Raw genomic sequence first — 18282 nt, 5'->3', positions numbered from 1 at the left:
TTTGTTTGCTTGTTTTTTTTTCAAAGAAAATGTTTTCCTTCACACTCACGAAAGTTACAAGCAAGGTTACAAGCAGATATAATCATGACATCCTGATTTATTAATCAATATAGAGTGCATTTTTATGTACAGACATGGGTGAGGCTCATAACAGACACGAAAGAAATATAATTATGAAGACATGTATATAGTGTCGATTTTTTAAAAAAAGACACTGAAAATAAAACTGAGTTTTTGGATGTGGGGAGGAGAGCACATCACGGTAGCCAATCACCGTCCTCCCCGTCGAGCACTTTTCCAAGGTTCTCCTTGTTTCTCAGGCTGCTGAGCAGCAGCGCCAACGTCCTGACGACGGGCATCCCATCGCTGCCCAGAGCCTCCAGACTGCTGTGCCTCTTCCCAAAGCGCCCAATGGGTCTCACCCCACGCCCCACATACCAGAATGGGTCTATCTCTGGACCTGGAAACCAAGCAGAGACAAGTTTATCAGTGCCACATAAAGCAAGGGATTCATACAAGATGTTAACAGCTATGTTTGAAAACAGAATTAATATTTAGGAAAGTGGTGGTTAAATATTCTGTTAGTGGACGGAGTGTGAGGACAAAGAGTACTATTACAGCCACAAAACGGCATGATTTTGTCTCCCCCCCCCCCCCCCCCCCCCCTTTTTATTTTTTATTTTAAAAATGTCTTTTAGTGGCTATCATTCAGACCTAAAACAATGGCATTCTGATATATTACCATGTAAAGTCTGAAAGCCTTTCAAATTAACTGCCAAATATGTTTTCAGTCTTTAAACAACTCCTGAAACGCATGAATGCTCACATCTGTTCAGAACGTTTAGTATGCAACAACACAGAAGGCTGATCAACAGTATTAATAAATTAACAAATGCGTTTCTATCAAAACATTTAATTCAGTAACAAAATATCCAGCGTGGGGAGCCAGTATTAGTACTCCAATAATGATACAACCACATACTGAATTTACATTTGATGGCTGGTGGAAGGTGAAACCCGGTTAGCATTTCCTCACTCTGAATTAAACAGTGTGTAATTAACCAAATCAGTTTAAAGTCTAATAACAGAAAGTCTCCTGGTTACACTGACAGACAGCATATCTTTAAACTTAATAACTGGAAATAAAGATTTCAATGGATATAATAGGATTATTAAGAAATAATTACATTAGATCTATTGAATTCCATACACTCAGACACACACTTTATTAAATTGTGGTTGATTTAATAAAGTGTAATAGCCTATTTAGCTTTCTTTTTTTTTTTTTTTTTTGAGCGCGTAAATCCCATCTGATCCTTATCGGGAAAGTCAAATCTGAATGATTTAAAGAAAACGGGTCTTACTTCTGTTGTCTACATTATGAACAATGTGGAAGTCGTGCTCCACTGTGGTGCTGTGAGCGCGGCTGAAGCTGGAGGAGAGAAGGAGGAGCAGCGCCAGAGCTGCGGGCAGCCAGCGGCTCGTCAGGACGCAGTGCCGGACATCAGCCGCTCTCACGGGCAGCATGCTGCGGTGTCGCTCAAGGCACTAAAGACAGGACGCAGTTATAAGTAACTTATCACTTTTGAGAAGACACTGAAAACAGGAGCTATTCGCAAAACCAAGAAAAGACAGAGCTTGATAAAACTGGAGATTTGTTTTAATGTGCCTTTGTTGCGCCCAATAGCAAAACTTAACGAAACACCGTTTCAAGTAGGATTAAGTCTTTTAAACCTCGGGACTAATCACTGAAACTGTAATCTGAAAACTTGAATTTCATAATTCTGGATGATGATAGAAACTTTGTGATGGTTATAAATCAGAGATCCTTTGAGATTATGTGCAGGTTGAAATATTATAATTAGCCGCAATTAGCACAACTGTAGTTATTGAAAGCAAAGTAAAAATATTTGCATTTTGCGTTAGACATGCAAAATGCAAACCCCAAATGGTAAATACTTACCCTGAACTTTGGTAACAGGCTGAGGTCAGTTGGTGGACGTCTTGAGTCTTTATTGTTGGCAGGTGTGCCCCAGCTTATATATATCTCCATGCTGCCCATGAGGCTGTTGGATGATGAATCAAGAACGTCAGTCAGCCACAGTGATCCCAGACTACTGGATGCATCACCCTTCCTCTGCTCCTCCCACTCTTTAAACCCCCACTCATCCTTTTGAGAATGGAGGTTTGCTTTCAGAGTTTTCCTGACGTCTGTCACGCAGCAGAACAGTCCATCAGCAGGTCAATGACATGCAGACACCTTTAAATTCATGAACATGGGGAGACCCACCAGCCCAAGTAGGTCTGTGAGACAATGAACCGGAGCTTTGGTGGGCGTTTTATGATTAGCCTTTCATCAATCAGCGTGATAGGGACTGGGTAGCACACCATCAGCTGCTGCAAAATGCTTCTTGGTTAAGATGTCTTCTCACAAGCTTTTGGAACTTCACTGATTCATGATGGGTGCTGAAAAGTCACATACACTCACAGTGCTACACATGAGGAAGAAGTAAGTGGAAATATGCTATATTTGCCACTGGTAGGTACTGAAAGGTGACAGTGAATCACAAGTGAGATGCTATGCATGGTGAGGAGAGATTTTCAAATGTATTGAGGTGTAAAGCTGCCTTGGGGCCCAAACCAGCATCTGTAAAGGTCAAGAAACTGTAACACAAACTGCTTTGAAGGTGTCCCTAACAAGCAGGTGTACTTTATTCAAACCAAAAAAATACATCTGTAATTTTTGTCAGTTATGTTACAGTATGCATCCGTTCAAATGCACATCAAATAATTATTAAACTCCGTGTTTATGTTCATGTACACAACTCCACCCTGCGGCAGCACTTTTGTGCGCCTCCTACCGATTAGAGCAGCCATAATTGCGTCATGGCTGAGATCAGATTGTATGTTGCAGAGTGCGGCTGCAGTAATGAGAAGATAACAACCTGAGGATGTGCAATTGCAACACAACGTGGAAAAATCCATAAATAATGAAGCAAATTAGATTTATGACAGGGAACCCTTATTTGCTGGTGTCACCCTCGGATGCATTTTGCAGATGAATACATTTAAAAAGGGCACAGAAAAATGTTCTCAGTTCCTGGTGTGCAATGTTTTATCTCATTGCTGTGATGGGTGTTAGCATTGTTTTCTCCTGCCCAGATAATTCCAGCTGCACGTTTTCCTGCCTGAAAGCAAAAACACATGACATTGCAGTATCTTTCATTTTAAACTTTTCTCTCGTGACTGTGGGGTCATAGGTCCCCGGATAATCGCTGATTAGCTTTCTTTGTGTTATAGAAGTATTGATCAAGTCACAGCACCAGGTAACCAGCAGGGCTTCCTTCTCCATGACACGCTATGCATAATATATCTGAAAGATCAAGATATGTTAATTATTTATAAATGGCAGCCAAGTGGAGCCAGTGGCCTAGTGGCCTAATGGACAAGGCACCAGCCTCTAGAGCTGGGGATTGTGGGTTCAAGTCCCACCTGGGGCGAGAATACATGGGGATCGATAGGGTTAGTAATTTAAAGCAGGTTGGCACAGGCTCCTAACCCTACTGATAAAGTCCTCCCTGTTGTGATTCATGCTACACTTAAGTAAGCTTTCTTTAATGTAGTTAAACATCTTTACACTGGCAAAAACTGGAGTTTGTCCCACTTGAGATCAAAGAGGGTTGTATGGGGCATACCATGTTGGGTTCGATCTCCCTGATCAAAAGCATTTCTCTTCTTTCCTACATTGCTGACACACTATCCATGATCTAAAGCGTGTGAGGATGGGACAACAGGAGGTATTTCCCTTGCACCTTGAATTCAGAACAAAGGCCATTTATATAGAGAAACATTCTACATCCACAAACCTTACCCACAGACAGCTCAGGGGGCGAAAAGGACATTAAAAAAGGACACAAAATTTTTATTTTTGTGAGGACATGAATATTTTAAAAGTAAACCTTTTACGAAAGGTCACTGTTGAATAGATGGCTGGTAAATGTTTTCTGTTGAATGTCACAAAAGCCATTTTCAGGCCATCAGATGAGAGCAATGGACCAGAGAGGCCCAGAGGCCTAATGGACAAGGCACCAGCCTCTGGAGCTGGTGGTTGTGGGTTTAAGTCTCACCTGGGTCGAGACTACTAAAAAGGACACTTAACAAAGTCTCAAAAAGTGAGAACTAAAACGAATGCAGACTGAAAAAAACTCCTTTGCTCACACGTGCTTTAGTTACACGGAGTCACTGCTGATCTTGAAAATCTTATATAAATACTATATATATTTCCACAGACATGAATTATTTAGAAGATACCGGGAACATGCATCCACCGTTTTTGTAAACTGAATGATTTGCTGCCTCTCTGTGGTCAAATGCGCACATAGACTTTTTTACTGGACTACATCGCAAACAAATATATGTGTGCAATATATAAATATATCGTGTGTTAAGAGAGAAGAAAGAAGTGAATCTTCGGTGCAGCTAAAAAAGAAACAGCGTTCACATGGTTCATAAATATTACAGCAGCATACGTCACCCAACGAGGAACGCATGCGCAATGTGAAATGAAAGCAAACAGCAACATATCGATACCAGTCTCAAACTTCTACCATAACCTTGGAGTCAGGACGGCATTTATGGGACTACAGGCAAGGGAACTTTACTTAGAAGCCAAAATAAGACACACCGAATCTGCCTGAAACGGAGCTTTCTCTAAAAAAGAAGAGAGAAGTGAAACATCGCTCGCGTTTGACTTTTTGGAAGTGGCTCTAAAATAGTTCTCCGACTCTGCGCATTTGCTTCCTGTTGACACTGACTCTGTCAAATAATCAGTCAAACGACTCACTGACAGAAATGTAAAAGAAAGGAAAGCCGAGACCAGGTAAGAACGCGGGACAGGAGGTAAACAGACAGGCAGACGGGACTCCGCTGGAACTATTTTCTACATGAGTCTTCGGGCAGGATGTCGCTGAGTTCAGGCGGTTGGGCTCACTCCACCCCCGACCACACACCGGACCACTCCGCCGCGCTCCCCAGCCACTATGGGGCCTCGCAGTCTCAACTTGGCTGCCACACCGTCCTCATGTCGGTTCGGGTGTCAGTGTGCCATTCTGGGATTCGGCCGCTGTGTCTTCCGGGAGCAGGTGATGAGTCACTGAGACTGCAGCTCAGCATGGACCCGGGGAAATCCGGGGAATTCCGGCTGTCGCTCCTGGAGAACGGCGGGACTGGCCGGAGTGTGGTGAGTTCACAGCAGTGCGGGGGTTGGCTTGTTGTGGTATGTGTGTTTAAACGTTGTTAACATGCTGTTAAAAGATAATAGGAAAGAGATGTATTCTAGATGTACCTCCACATCAATGCAAGGCTTTATGTTGTCCATGTTTATTTTTTAATGAGCACTACCTCAAGCAGTGCAGTTTTCTGGCTTTACACCAAAGCCATTCTGGTCTAGGAAATCCCCGCAGACCCTCCAGGGTCTTAAGTTTCTTATGTAAATTGCCTTATGCAAAGGCAATACCCTTGACAACTTGAGGTAGTGATTCTAAATCATTAAATATTAAAATGTTTTTTGACAAGGCAGGTTCTTTTTTTTAAAATAGATATTACCATTTTTACCACTCTTTTGTGAAGGAAATTAATGTCTGTCCATATCCTCTTTGCACAGGTTGTTTGGGTATTTTTAAAGGGCACCCATGACCAGGGGGGACAGATTCAGGCCACTTTGCTTGGAAGCAAATGCTATGTTTTATACACATGTCTATTTTATCTAACTACATTTTTTTTTTACAATATAGTGGGAAATTAAAGTTTAGACAAATCCATCACACAGTGACAAAAACGACTGCCTTTGATTTCCTCTGACTGTCACTCGCTCTTTATTATTTCAGACCATCGCCGAGTTTGATTTGAGGAGCGTGAACTACGAGGTGAAGTCGCCAAAGTGCCACGAGCTGAGTTTGGCCGTTCCTCCCAATGATCGCATCAGCTTCAACTTTCGCTGCGAGCAGGAAGCCCAGGAGTGGGCTACTGTTTTGATGTCGTCACTAAGAGAAGCACACAGAGGTCAGTCACCCAGGAGAGCAAATACTTGTAGATGACAAACAGATATTTGGCCTTGGAGCAAAGTCCATCTAGCCTTTTTATTCTGCTTATCCAGTTGACCCAGAAAAACAACCATTAACACATGACAAATTTAAAATAACCAAATAATTTAACCCCGCTAACTGCATGTCTTTGCACTGTGGGAGAAGCCAGAGTAACCAGAGAGAGCCCACTCAGACACGCTGAGAACATGCAAACTCCACACATAAAGACTAGTGCCGGATGGTAGAGTCAAACCCAGGAACTTCTTGATGTGAGGCAATAGCTTTAATTTGCTTTAAATTGTTAAATCCTCCCAATTCTTTCGATCTTTGGGCTGAAGGAAGGACAATACTCGGTGTATAAATGCTCAATCAACAATTACTTTATTACATACAATTCAACACTTTATGAGCATCAACCATCCGAATGGGGAGACATGCATGCAGAGGGTCACAGCAAATCTCCAACTGGTGGAGGGTTACTCAAACTCTTATAGCCTTTAGTGGCCCCCACCTAGTCGTAAAAACCTAAACATTCATTCTTTCTAACTCCTAGCGAGCCTGACTTATGGCCTTGGCTCCCTATTTTGTCTGCCTTCAACAACGGCGGCAACGGTGGGGGTGAAGCTCCAGTGGAATGTGCTCTCTGTCTCCTCCACTATCAGAAAAAGCAAGGTCCTGACTCTCCGAAAACAGCATTTCTTATAACTCAGCAGTATAATGCATCATAAACAATATCATTCATTCACACTGAATCAGCAGTCTAATGTAATACAAATCAGTTTAATAACTGTAATAGTTATCACCCTCTTCTAATTCAGGAGAATACTACAAACTAAAACTACATAATACTTTCACAATCATTAATCAGGGGTATAACATGGCATAAGATAATATTATAACACCACACCACCATGGTGCAAATGCATTCAAATTTGCAAAATATTGTAGGATGCTTTTGTTATGCTGATCCACCCTGTAGGGAACTTGTGTTTGTGCAAATTAAGGTATAAAATTGACTGTGTTCAGTGGTTGGTAGCAACACCACCATGAACCTCACCATTCCAAGCTTCATCAGAGTATAAACCCTGTACTCTGATGAACGATAAACCTCAGATTGTCTCAGTAGGCTAATGATGACCTCATTGTGATGTTCGTAAAGCTATAAAGTGTAGTTTTAAGTAAAGCGAGCATCGTTTAAATCATGCCCTGAGCTTTTTTCCTTATTTTTTAACATACAATACAGAGAACAAACCTGCGTCACTTCGGTGTTTGTTGTGACCTACCCTTCCCTTAACTTCTCCGGTATATGTATTACTGCCCATGCTGACTGAAGGATGCTGAGGCCTGTGTGAGCTGAGAGCTCTTTGTTCTCATCATGGCTAAAAATAGTTGTTTGTGCCGCTGGCTGTATGTTTGAAGTTGCACAAAATCCAATCAATTAAAATTTATTTAAGCATGTTTTTAACTAAGCAAACGCAACCGCAGTGCTGTACAGATTATTGGACGGGCAACATGAGTAATATATGCAAAATGTAAGTTGGTACATGTTAAACCGTATAAGATAAACGTCACATACACATTGATTTATTAAAATAAAATCGAGAGCGATTACTTGGACCTGCATGAAACACTGCGCGTCTTTCCTGGTCTGCACGGCTGCTCGACAGCGTTGCACTCAAACAATGGGGACCTTTCTTTTTTGAAAAAGTGCAGCGTTGTGTGCGTGACTGGGATACAAACTGTGGAAGTGATGGTCTGATATTCAAATTAGCCCTGTGGAACCAAGCACAGCACTTCCACTTTCATAGTGGAAACCGAGTGGCAGACGTTAGCTGTTACTCTTCATATTTCCATACGTTGCCTTGCTTCCCCCTCAGGGCTCAATTCACACAAACTTGCGAAATGATAAAATCACAGAATGATTGAGTTTCTTCTGGAGCTTAATGTGTTTTCTTTATCTCTTTCTTGTCTTTGAAATCTGTTTAGTTAAAATCTTTTTTCCCCCTCTGGGTTTCAAATTTATATATTGGCAGCCTTCTCTCACCATGAGCCACAGCAGCCCCCTGACGGTCTCCATCATCAGAACACCTTAGCTTTGCAGCAAACAGGTGAGTGTGACACCTCTGTTTCTGTTTTCATTCATTTATTTGTTGTTAGCGCCCTTCTGATCTCTGCATGTCTCTCTGTGTTTCATCATGCGTGCATTTCTTTCATCTGCAGAGGACACTTGTATAGAGCTGACCAAGGCGATAGAGGCAGGTGACATGCAGTCTGCTTCTGCCTTTGCTGCTACGCTCGCCCATCAGCGTGCGGCACTTAGGATCCAGCCCTCCACCAGAGACCACGAATACAATGAAGTCAAGTAGGAACACGATTACTCGTTATGATTTCAATACTTCGCGGCACGATCTATAATCAGTAGTTTTATGTTTCGATAATTTGATGTAATCTTAGTTGTTTGCACGGGTTTCATCTTGTCTCGCAGTTTGGCTGTCGTAGTGGAGGATTCGTCCTCATCCTGTTGTGTCACTGTGAAAGTTTTCCCACACATGACTACTGCGTCGCTGAAACAGCAGGTTAATTTGAGCTACACATATATATGTTTATCATATTCCTTTCACAGCATGGTTTCGATTCTGCCCCACTGTTAATGTTTCTCTCTCATTCATCGTCATTCTCTTTGTTTTTTTTCTAGATGTTTCTCGAATACGGCTTCCACCCACGAGTGCAGCGCTGGGTGATCGGCCAGTGCTTGTGCTTCGACAACCGATCCCTCGCGTCGTACGGTGTTCGTCAACACGGTGACACGGCCTTCTTGTACCTCTTGTCAGCCCGCCACGCTCGCTTGACCCCGCAGGCCCTCCAGCAGGATCAGGAGAGCATCCTCCTCTTCAGCCCTTCATCTCAGTCTTCTCCAAACCCGCCACTCCCTGCTACCTCTGCAAATGGCCCCTCATCTCAGGACTGGAGGCCTTACACCACACTTCCTTCTAGACTCCGTACCAATACTAACACTGGTAAGATGTGGTCTCTTCACAGTGGTTTATGTGAAATCTGAGCTATTTAAATCACAATTAGACGTGTATTTGTTGCTTTACTAACAAAGGGCCTTTGAACACCTTATCACTAAAACCGTTGTGATCATTGCTTTGAAAAATACACCATGGTATGTTACATTCTTATCTTCTATATGTTATTCTAATACAAGATGAATCTTCCCACAAAAAAGCAAAAACTTGGCGTGATTTAAAATTGAAAGGTCTCCTCTTTAAGGTTGTGTTCTTGTGCACCTCTACATTGCTTCCAGGGCTCCTGCTATTTTAGATCAGTTCCTAGAAGTCCTGTTCTGACAGTTTGCAAGTGTGCATCTGTGGCAGGTGGGAATCATAATACCCCCCAAGATACAGTATTGTTGCAATTTTTAGCATTTTGCAATAAGCTGAGTATCTCAATATCATCTACTACAATTTATCAAATTATTACAAATTATCTTTATTTATTTCATAAAATGTCGATATTTGGTTCCCCTATATTGATACAAAATAGCCACGCAAAATATTGCAATACCGTGCAGTATCGATGTTTTTCCACCCACCTCTATCATCTGTGCTGTGTTCCCGTTCCAATACTTAGCGATTTTTTTTGAGTATGAAAACAGAGTAGGGCTCATGAGTGTGATGGTGTGATGAAAAAGCTTCTGCCTGCTCAGTTCAGCGCGTGTTGAACTCTCAGGCACCTTGAGACGTTACAGTAGTGGCCTGCATTGACAGCCTAATGCTGGGGGAATGAACGTTTCACACGGTGGGGTGAATGTCGAAGGGAAAAGAGTGACAAGCATGCTCCTGACCTGTCTGACAAAGAACTTAATATTTTGTCACACAAAGTAGGTCACAGCACAGTTTCTGAGACATGATCTAGAAGCAGAAGTGTTTGAAGTTGTTGCGCACTGCCCAAGAAGACCAAAAATAGTGACTACATTTAAATTAAGTATGGCTTTTTGTTTTTCAGTGACAGATTCAAAGACTTTATTGATCTCACCTTGTATGACTCTTTAACACCTTATTTCTATTGTTAGATAAAAATAAATAAATAAATAATGTAAAGTGAGCAATCCCCTACTAAACACTGTGCCATAGTTTGTCTGTGACTTTGTATGGTCTGTATGGTCTGTGACTCAGCAGAATACCAAGGAAAAGAAATAATTACTCAATTTAAATCTATATGCATACACTTCATATTTGTGTGTCCAGCCTAATGATTAACATTAGACAGTGTAGTTAAATTTATATTCTACTTTAAAAAAAAAAAACAACCATTAGAATCCTTTTTTGCAGTTGCAAGTTATATATATTATTTGCACCTGCTACTAGGGCTGCCACGATTAGTCGACTAGTCACGATTACGTCGACTATCAAAATCGTCGACGATTGATTTAATAGTCGATGCGTCGTTTGAAGCTTTGTAAGATCACAAAAGACGCAGGAATAAGTAGTAGGATTTAAGAGTGTAATAACGGACTGAAACAGAAGATGGCAGCACTGCATGTACAAGGATGCCAGCTGCCGTTAAACCCCGAAGAAGAAGAAGAAGCCGTGTCCCAGAATTCATAGCTCAGCGCAGCTCAGTTTCCAACAATGGCGGCAGCTAGTTAGTTTTAATATTACTGTTATTCTTTCTGGGTCACAAAATAAACGTTTAACATATTTTTAGGCGAGAATGTAGCTGTGTAAACCTCAAATATCTGCTCAGTTTATCAAGACACCACATATTTTCAAAAGCGCTCCGACGTTTTCGGTGACGTCTGTTACCCACTAGCTCGATAGCTAGCCGGGGGCACGGCTCACCAGAGCCCGTGAGAACACCGGACACCCGGCAAATAGTTTTCAAACCCACCGCCGTCTTTCTCAGGTTAAATATATATAAGCCACTTAGATAACTTCAAAATGTTATTGTTTGGCTTTTTTTTAGTATTTTATTTGTTCCTGAGTAAATCGGTTTGGCTGAGATTAAAGTTATAGTTTTTACACAGCTGAATAAACGTCAAGCAGACAACTGATTATCAGAAGTGTGAGATGCTCGAGAATATACTCCGGTGTCCCGTTATATTTTAGATAGCAAGGAGTTTATTAAACTTCACCGAAACAATCTGCAAATTTCATTAAAATTTAATAAACTATCATCTTGTCTTTATTTTTAGTTAGCACATACCATAAACACTTAAAGCTGTAAGCTAATGATAGTTATATAAGAGCAGATGCTGCTGGTGCAATAAGCTGTACGCTGTACGTCCAATGGATGCATGATCTGATTAGTCGACTAATCACAAAAATAATCGGTGACTAGTCGACTATCAAAATAATCGTTTGTGGCAGCCCTACCTGCTACATATATCAACCAAAGCCATAAAGTCATGTTTGCACGCAGATTTGATGTTGGCTGCTTAGTCTCTTTTTTTCTCCTTAAATGCCTCAGGCGGTTTAGAGAGGCAAAACATCCGAGAGATCAGAGATCTCATCAACCTAGAGATGCCCCAGCTTGATAAAGCCCTGAGCCCGAAAACATCGCCTACCCAGGTAATGTAATTTTTATCAACCTATCGAAAACATATACTCAAAAGACACACAGTTAAGTTCAGTAAGGTAAAAAGAATGTAGAGAATAACGGCGCTAAACAAATTTTCAGGGTTGGTCATGTCCTTCGTGCACCTACATTAACAAACCAACACGGCCGGGCTGTGAGATCTGCAGTACGGACCGACCTGAGAACTACGTTGTCCCGGGGGGATATCGACCTGATACACTGGAGCTCAGAAGAATTCAGAAGGAGAAAGAAGCTATCCGACAATACCAGCAGGTATTTAAAAAAAGAATACATTCCGGGTAGTATGAACGTGCTTTTACGTGCACATACTTAATATGATTTCTGGAATATAACATGATGATGGGCACACAAAGCTCAGTTAAAAATTCAGGGAGGGGAGCACCACTTAGTGACACACAGTTTGGCCAAATTTGACAAAATGCTCAAAGTGAAACCAATGAAAGGGAGAGGGTGATATGTATTTATTTAGAAAAAAATTAATAACCGTGGTATTTGAATTGAAACTTTCAGGCTCTCTCAGGTTGACTCTCTTCTCTTCTGTCTCTGTTTTTTGAAGGAGAAAGGGAGAAGAGAGGGGCTGAAGAGTGCTGGGCTTCAAAACACCTCACTCCTGTTTAACCTGGACCAGAACTACTGAACATACAGACACAGGCAGACATACACCTTATGTTCATTTCTATCCTTGAAGCACCATCTCCACTGCAGACACTGCCCATGACTATATTCATGTATATCCACATTTATGCAATAAAACTGTCAAATTTTACCCCTGAAGTCATTTTAAGCTGTCTTCATGCATCGGTTGCTTCCCATATTTGCAGATTCATAAGATCGTACAGTTTACAGGTTGTGTGAGAACATGTTACTTTTTTTTTGTTTTTGCACATTTTCTGAAAAATGTGGAAAAAGTGCTCTGAATGAGCAGTAATGCTGACAAGGACGAGCAGGTTTTTAAAAAAACCTGTGAGATTTCTTTTTACATTGTAACCCTGGTCAAATATACATGGCTCCAAAAGACGTTACTCATATTGAACATCCAGTGACAGTCGTAATCACTGCAGCCTTTCAGCAAATCAAATGAAGTGGCTTTTTAATGAACTCTTTAGGAGCAATAGTTGCCACCGAGTTGAATGTATGAGTCATTTATTTTGCGCTGCGATACTGTATATACTCTGAATGGATAAAAATAAAAGGTTTTGACTCTGTGTGCTTGTCTGTGTTTGTGTAAATGAGGATTTTGAGCATTTTCGAGTTTAAAATGCACATTATAAGAAAAAGCTGGAAGAGCGCAGTTTACAGAACTTGCCTTTAACCCTCACTTCCCTCCTCCAACAACACCGCTCCTTCTTCCAGGCGAGGGAGGAGGAGCGAAGGCAGAACTTTGCCCGGCTGGTGATGATGGATGGTCAGGACCTGGTGCCTAACCCTGAATCTGTGGAGTGTAGGATCTGCTATGCAGGCTTACAGCCGGGAGATGGCATCCTCCTGAGGGAGTGTCTGCACTGTTTTTGCAGGTAAAATTTAGGGGTGGCGGTTTTTTGATTTGCTTTGTTTTTCTTGTACACCTTGGGTGACTTTTCTGTGTTTGTGTGCATACCTGCTTAGAGAGTGCTTGCGCTCTGTCATTATGCTGAGCGAGGAGCCCGAGGTGTCCTGTCCCTACAGAGATGACACATACTCCTGTTCCTGCTTCCTGCAGGAGAGGGAGATCAGAGCTGTGAGTGAGACCAACTAACAGCTTCTGACACATTTTTTTTTTAAAAAAACTACAGTTTTAGCTTTTAGTGTTAGCACACATTTACCATCTTCCTCCTGTTTCCTGGTGACAGTTGGTTCCTGCGGAGGAGTATGAACGCTGGCTGCAGAGGGGTCTTTCAGTTGCAGAGTCTCGGTGTGAGGGCAGCTATCACTGTGCTACTCCTGACTGTCTGGGCTGGTGTGTGTATGAGGATACTGTCAATGTCTTCCACTGCCCTGTCTGCAAGAAACACAACTGCCTAATCTGCAAGGTAGAAATCATACACAGTATATACTGGTATAAAATGAAATTTAATAATTTATTCCTGTCTTTTGTTCCTATATTGGGTGCTTGAACTCATGTGATGCATTAGATTTGCACATATACTATGTAGAGATGCAGATTGAACTTTGATCTAATTAATTAGTCCAAGCTAATTTAGAATAAGTTTATTTGAGTGGCTTCTGCCAGGAACAGTTCGTTTTAATTGCACATTATGCTGTTAAAAATGAAAAATACTTTGTACAAATGAATACATAAATTAATAAATGTCCAAGTATTGACATGCTTTTAACTGGTTTGGTTGCCTCATGCTAACTGCAAATTGAATAAGAAATGTTTATTTCTGCAAAGAATGCCTGTTTTGCTCATTCCTAGCTACATTTTTATTGAATTTATCCGACTGTCCTAGAGTGATTTACATAAATTACAGTTTTTAAAAGATCCTTATTTGTTCCTCTTTCTATTTTCTCCTCAGTCTATCCATGAGGGTATGAATTGTAAGCAGTACCAGGACGATCTTGCAGCGCGTGCTATCAATGACTCTGCTGCTCGAAGGACAACACATCTACTAAATGTGAGCTACAACAGACATGGAGTTGTGGTCAGAAGTTTTCATACATTCCTTGTGGCATGAATATCACGGTAATTTGGGGTTTTTAGTTATTTCTTTGAATGGCAGGATACATTTTTATTACTTTGAAAAACAAGAATTGGGTGCACAAGTTTCTAATGCATACAGGCTCAGATCTATACATACAACCCCACTAACATTTGGTTAAATATCTCATAGCAAGTTGTACTACGAGCAGATGTTTTGGTAGCCATCAACAAGCTTCTGCTATAATTCTGTCTGTGATATTTAACCACTCTTCTTGGCAGAATTGGTAGAATCCTTTAAATTAGTTGGTCTCTTGGCACAGACCCGCTTTTAGTCCACAAGTCTTCAGTAGGGTTGAAGTTTGGGAAGACCATTGCAGAAGCTTAATGTTAGCCTGCTTTATCCAATCCAAAACCAGTTCATGTGTGTATTTGGAATCATTGTCCTGTCTCAACACCAACTGAATCAAAGTTTCAACCATCTAGCTGTTGATTTGCGGTGAAGCTGAAGAATTTGGAGGTAGTCCTTCTTCATTATTCTATCCATTCTGTGTATTGTACCAGTACCACTGGCAGCAAAACAACCCTAGAACACGATGCTACCACCACCATGCTTCACAGTTTTACTTTGTTTTTAAGTTTGAAAGCCACACCCTTACTCCTCCAAACATGTGTCTTGCAATTGTGGCCAAATAGCTCAATCTGACCATAAAACCTTTGCCAGGAACACATTTGGCTTGTCCATGGGGGCAGCTGCAAATTTCAGTTGAACTAGATGGTGTTGATTTTGGAGCAGGGGCGTCTTTCATGATCAGCACACAAATCCCTTTTATGCAGCAAATAAAAACAAAAAGTTGTAGTCAATCACAGTTACTAACAAGAAGTAAGCGTGCCTTGGCTTTGTCAAGTTAAAAGACATTGTAGAACCTTCATCACTAATTAATAAAATATTTAAGTGAGTGTATGTATATATTTGTGCCTGTGTGTATACTGTTAATTCTCTGTAGATTAGCGAATATCTCAAATAAATTCAAACTTCTGCAAGAAATTCTTGGTTTTAAAGTAACAAAGTAACAAAAGATGTATGCTGAACAGTGCCACCCTGGAAAAAGAACCGTCCAAAGAAATCATTAAAATCCCCAAATTACCATGACAGCCAATGATGAGTGTATGTGAACTTCTAACCACAACATCTGTACTGTATGTGGGATGTGGGACATGACAGAGAGTTCTTTTGAGTTGTATACTGTTTTAAGGCTATTTGTAATGCACAGAGATAGAAGGGACAGTGTTACAGATCCATTTTTACCTCCACTCATAAGCAGTGAATGGCTTTGTGGTCTAATGCTTACAGACAAACTGATATATACTGGTAATGCTTTCCATATCCTCGGGTCTCATATTCTTTCTTCTTTTTCTTGTTCTCATTTTATCTCTCACAAACAGACTCTTGTGCAGTCAGGGGAGGCCATGCACTGTCCACAGTGTGGCATCATTGTACAGAAGAGAGATGGATGTGACTGGCTGCGCTGTACAGTCTGTCACACTGAGATCTGCTGGGTAACCAGAGGGCCACGCTGGGGGCCAAGGGTATGAAATCTGTCCTTTCTACCTTAACTTTAACAATTTATCTATTTTTGCTTTATTTAGTAACCTTGGTCAGATAGACTCAAAAACTGTTTATGTCCACCTAAAAAGACTGCAAAGCCTTGTTTTCCATCAAAGCATGTTCCTCATTCTGTTGCTTTTAAAGGGTCCAGGAGACACCAGTGGAGGATGTCGTTGCAACGTGAACAACCGAAAGTGTCACCCTAAATGCCAAAACTGCCACTGAGAGGGTCAATATGGGTCAGATTGCCCCGAATGAATGAGTGACTGAACTTGGGGAAAAAAGCTGCTCTCTCAATAGCATGGAAAGAAAGACTGAGATTTCTATTTAAGCTATATTTAATACAAAACTGTGCAGAATTTATACATTAAGTACATACTGAGATCTTTAATCAACAAATCTCTAATGGTCACTTATTTTCACTGGTTTTTCCACTGGAATCCGAATGAAAGAAATAATATTTTTACATGTCGCTGCATCTCACTAATAAGAATGTGGTTAGTAACGAAGATGAGCGTGGTCAGAATTATGCAGTATAAAAAAACAGGAGTATTTACTTTGAATGCATGTTGTGCCTTTTCAGAATGTTTGCACAGCTGATGTAGCAGTACGGGTGTGTTACTTTCTGCCTAAGCAGTTACGAGCCTGGATGCATTACAGAAAACTGAAGTGGCCTCGTTTCTCGTGCACAAAAATCGTAGCAGGGTGTTTCTGAATGAAACAAAATGTGACAATTTCTCATTGTGATAGATGAATGTGATAAATAGATGAAGCAAGAGTCCCGAGTTACATATAGAAGCATTTCTGAATGTGTGTATGTGTGTGTTTGTACGTCTGCGTGATGCCGTGTAATGACTGCATGGGTGCCTTGTTACCAAAGAGGTTTGAACTGAAACAAGTGTGTGTCTGATTATTCCTTCGATTGGGATCCGTTGGTCTGATGCCTGAGAGAAACCAGACTGTTTTCACAGAGTCGTGTTTTATTACCCACGACTCTGTGTTCCCCCAGAAACTGCTCACATTTGAGTATTGTGTGATGACATCACCAATAAATGTCAACGTGTTAGTTAAAAGGCAGGTATTGGTTGTTAAGTTTATATTTCCTGTATGGGGAGGCACATGTAAACACCTTTTGTCAATAAGCTTTTATTCCTGTAGAAGACCTCGGATACAATAAAGTAATTCATAACAGTGTAAATACTTGGAACATGTTTTTATCCATGTACGCATCAATGCCCTCTCTCTTCACTGGAAAAGGGGGGTGGGGGCGGGGGAGAGAAGTTGCCTAACTTCAAATTCCTGAGTTTTCCCTCGACTACACTACTGCCCAGAACTGACAGGCCAAGAAAAGATCCTCACTCCTTTCTGTGTGTAAAAGTCAGCACTGTGCTGCTGCCTTTCTGTTGTGCCTTAACAATAAATAAACATTCAAACTCACACGTGTGTTTGTGAGTGATTTAATGTAGAACTGAGTGAATGAGCAGCCTTAAAGCTGTCATCATGCTTTCTAATCCTTTAGTAGGGTACATTTTTCACAGCTTGTAAATATTCAAAGGCTATTTTTAGCGTCCAAAGAGAAGACTTGGTGACTTCTGCATGTCTTCTTAAATGCACAAAAACATTATCCCTTTCTTTCTACTGCTCCCTTTAGGGGATTATTTCCCCATCTCTCCACCTAACTCTAGCATCCTCCTGTATCACATCAACCTTCTGCATCTCCTCCTTCACTACATCATGACCCTTCCAAACTGCTCAACCTGATATTTTAATTTCTAATACTGCCCATCCCGTTCACTCCCAATGACAATCTTCAAATCTTTAACTCTGACACTTCAGGTGAAGCTGGTTCGCCTCCTGTCTTTCTGTCAGTGCCACCATCTCCAAACCATACGTCATAGCAGTCGTTTCCACCTGCTCCACCCACTCTGCACTCTCTACTTCACCTGTCTTCTGCACTGTGTTGCCTCGGATGCTCGATCCCGGGTATTTAACCTCATCCGCCTTCACAACATCTACATCTAGTAGATTGTAACATTTTATTAATGTTACAATTCATCCATTTTGCGTATTTAATCAGATGGGACCACACTTCAGAACAACAAACTCTTCTTCACATACCTTTTATGAAGTAAAGTTTTCAGCAAAAACCCTTTAATCACCTTTCGGTTTCAAGGTTATTGCTCCAGTCCGCCATTCCTGCAGTGGACTTCCTGCGCGCCTTTTATCGCCGTTGTCACATTTTATAGTGCTTTATTGTTGTTGCTGTTTAGCATTAAAAAACAAAACAAGCACTTATTTTCGAGTGCACATGATGTTCGTTTAAGCGCAAAGTCAGTCCCACTTTCCACAGCCCCTTCTTCTTTGCGAGCACT

At 41.2% G+C, this 18282-nt stretch overlaps 2 protein-coding genes across 2 annotated transcripts; one reads left to right on the top strand and one right to left on the bottom strand.

Moving 5' to 3' along the window:
• Positions 1–79: 79 nt before the first annotated feature.
• On the bottom strand, positions 80–13367 carry prlh2 (prolactin releasing hormone 2). Its single transcript, XM_084939146.1, has 4 exons — positions 13282–13367; positions 1964–2066; positions 1365–1548; positions 80–460 (listed from the first exon to the last, which is right to left on the bottom strand). The coding sequence occupies exons 1-4, from the start codon at positions 13308–13310 to the stop codon at positions 258–260; spliced, it is 519 nt and encodes a 172-aa protein (XP_084795272.1). The 5' UTR covers positions 13311–13367; the 3' UTR covers positions 80–257.
• On the top strand, positions 4556–17347 carry shrprbck1r (sharpin and rbck1 related). Its single transcript, XM_084939140.1, has 14 exons — positions 4556–5239; positions 5886–6060; positions 8117–8191; positions 8304–8445; positions 8569–8659; positions 8779–9100; positions 11556–11656; positions 11766–11936; positions 13038–13198; positions 13290–13401; positions 13514–13693; positions 14180–14278; positions 15748–15891; positions 16055–17347. The coding sequence occupies exons 1-14, from the start codon at positions 4961–4963 to the stop codon at positions 16133–16135; spliced, it is 2133 nt and encodes a 710-aa protein (XP_084795266.1). The 5' UTR covers positions 4556–4960; the 3' UTR covers positions 16136–17347.
• Positions 17348–18282: the final 935 nt, after the last annotated feature.

Source organism: Perissodus microlepis, chromosome 9 (assembly GCF_051167445.1).
Source record: "Perissodus microlepis isolate ML-2025 ecotype Zambia chromosome 9, ASM5116744v1, whole genome shotgun sequence".
NCBI classification, from domain to species: Eukaryota; Metazoa; Chordata; class Actinopteri; order Cichliformes; family Cichlidae; genus Perissodus; species Perissodus microlepis.
Note: the sequence above shows the minus strand (reverse complement) of the source record. Positions and strands in the feature narration are given on the sequence as shown.

Excerpts from the sequence above, each read along its gene's own strand:
- shrprbck1r (XM_084939140.1), top strand. The coding sequence starts at position 4,961 with ATGTCGCTGAGTTCAGGCGGTTGGGCTCACTCCACCCCCGACCACACA. Across the intron at positions 9,101-11,555 it reads CCGTACCAATACTAACACTG|GCGGTTTAGAGAGGCAAAAC; the intron begins GTAAGATGTGGT and ends TAAATGCCTCAG. Across the intron at positions 14,279-15,747 it reads GGACAACACATCTACTAAAT|ACTCTTGTGCAGTCAGGGGA; the intron begins GTGAGCTACAAC and ends TCTCACAAACAG.
- prlh2 (XM_084939146.1), bottom strand. The coding sequence starts at position 13,310 with ATGACAGAGCGCAAGCACTCTCTAAGCAG. Across the intron at positions 1,549-1,963 it reads GCCTGTTACCAAAGTTCAGG|TGCCTTGAGCGACACCGCAG; the intron begins GTAAGTATTTAC and ends TCCTGTCTTTAG. Across the intron at positions 461-1,364 it reads TCATAATGTAGACAACAGAA|GTCCAGAGATAGACCCATTC; the intron begins GTAAGACCCGTT and ends CTTGGTTTCCAG.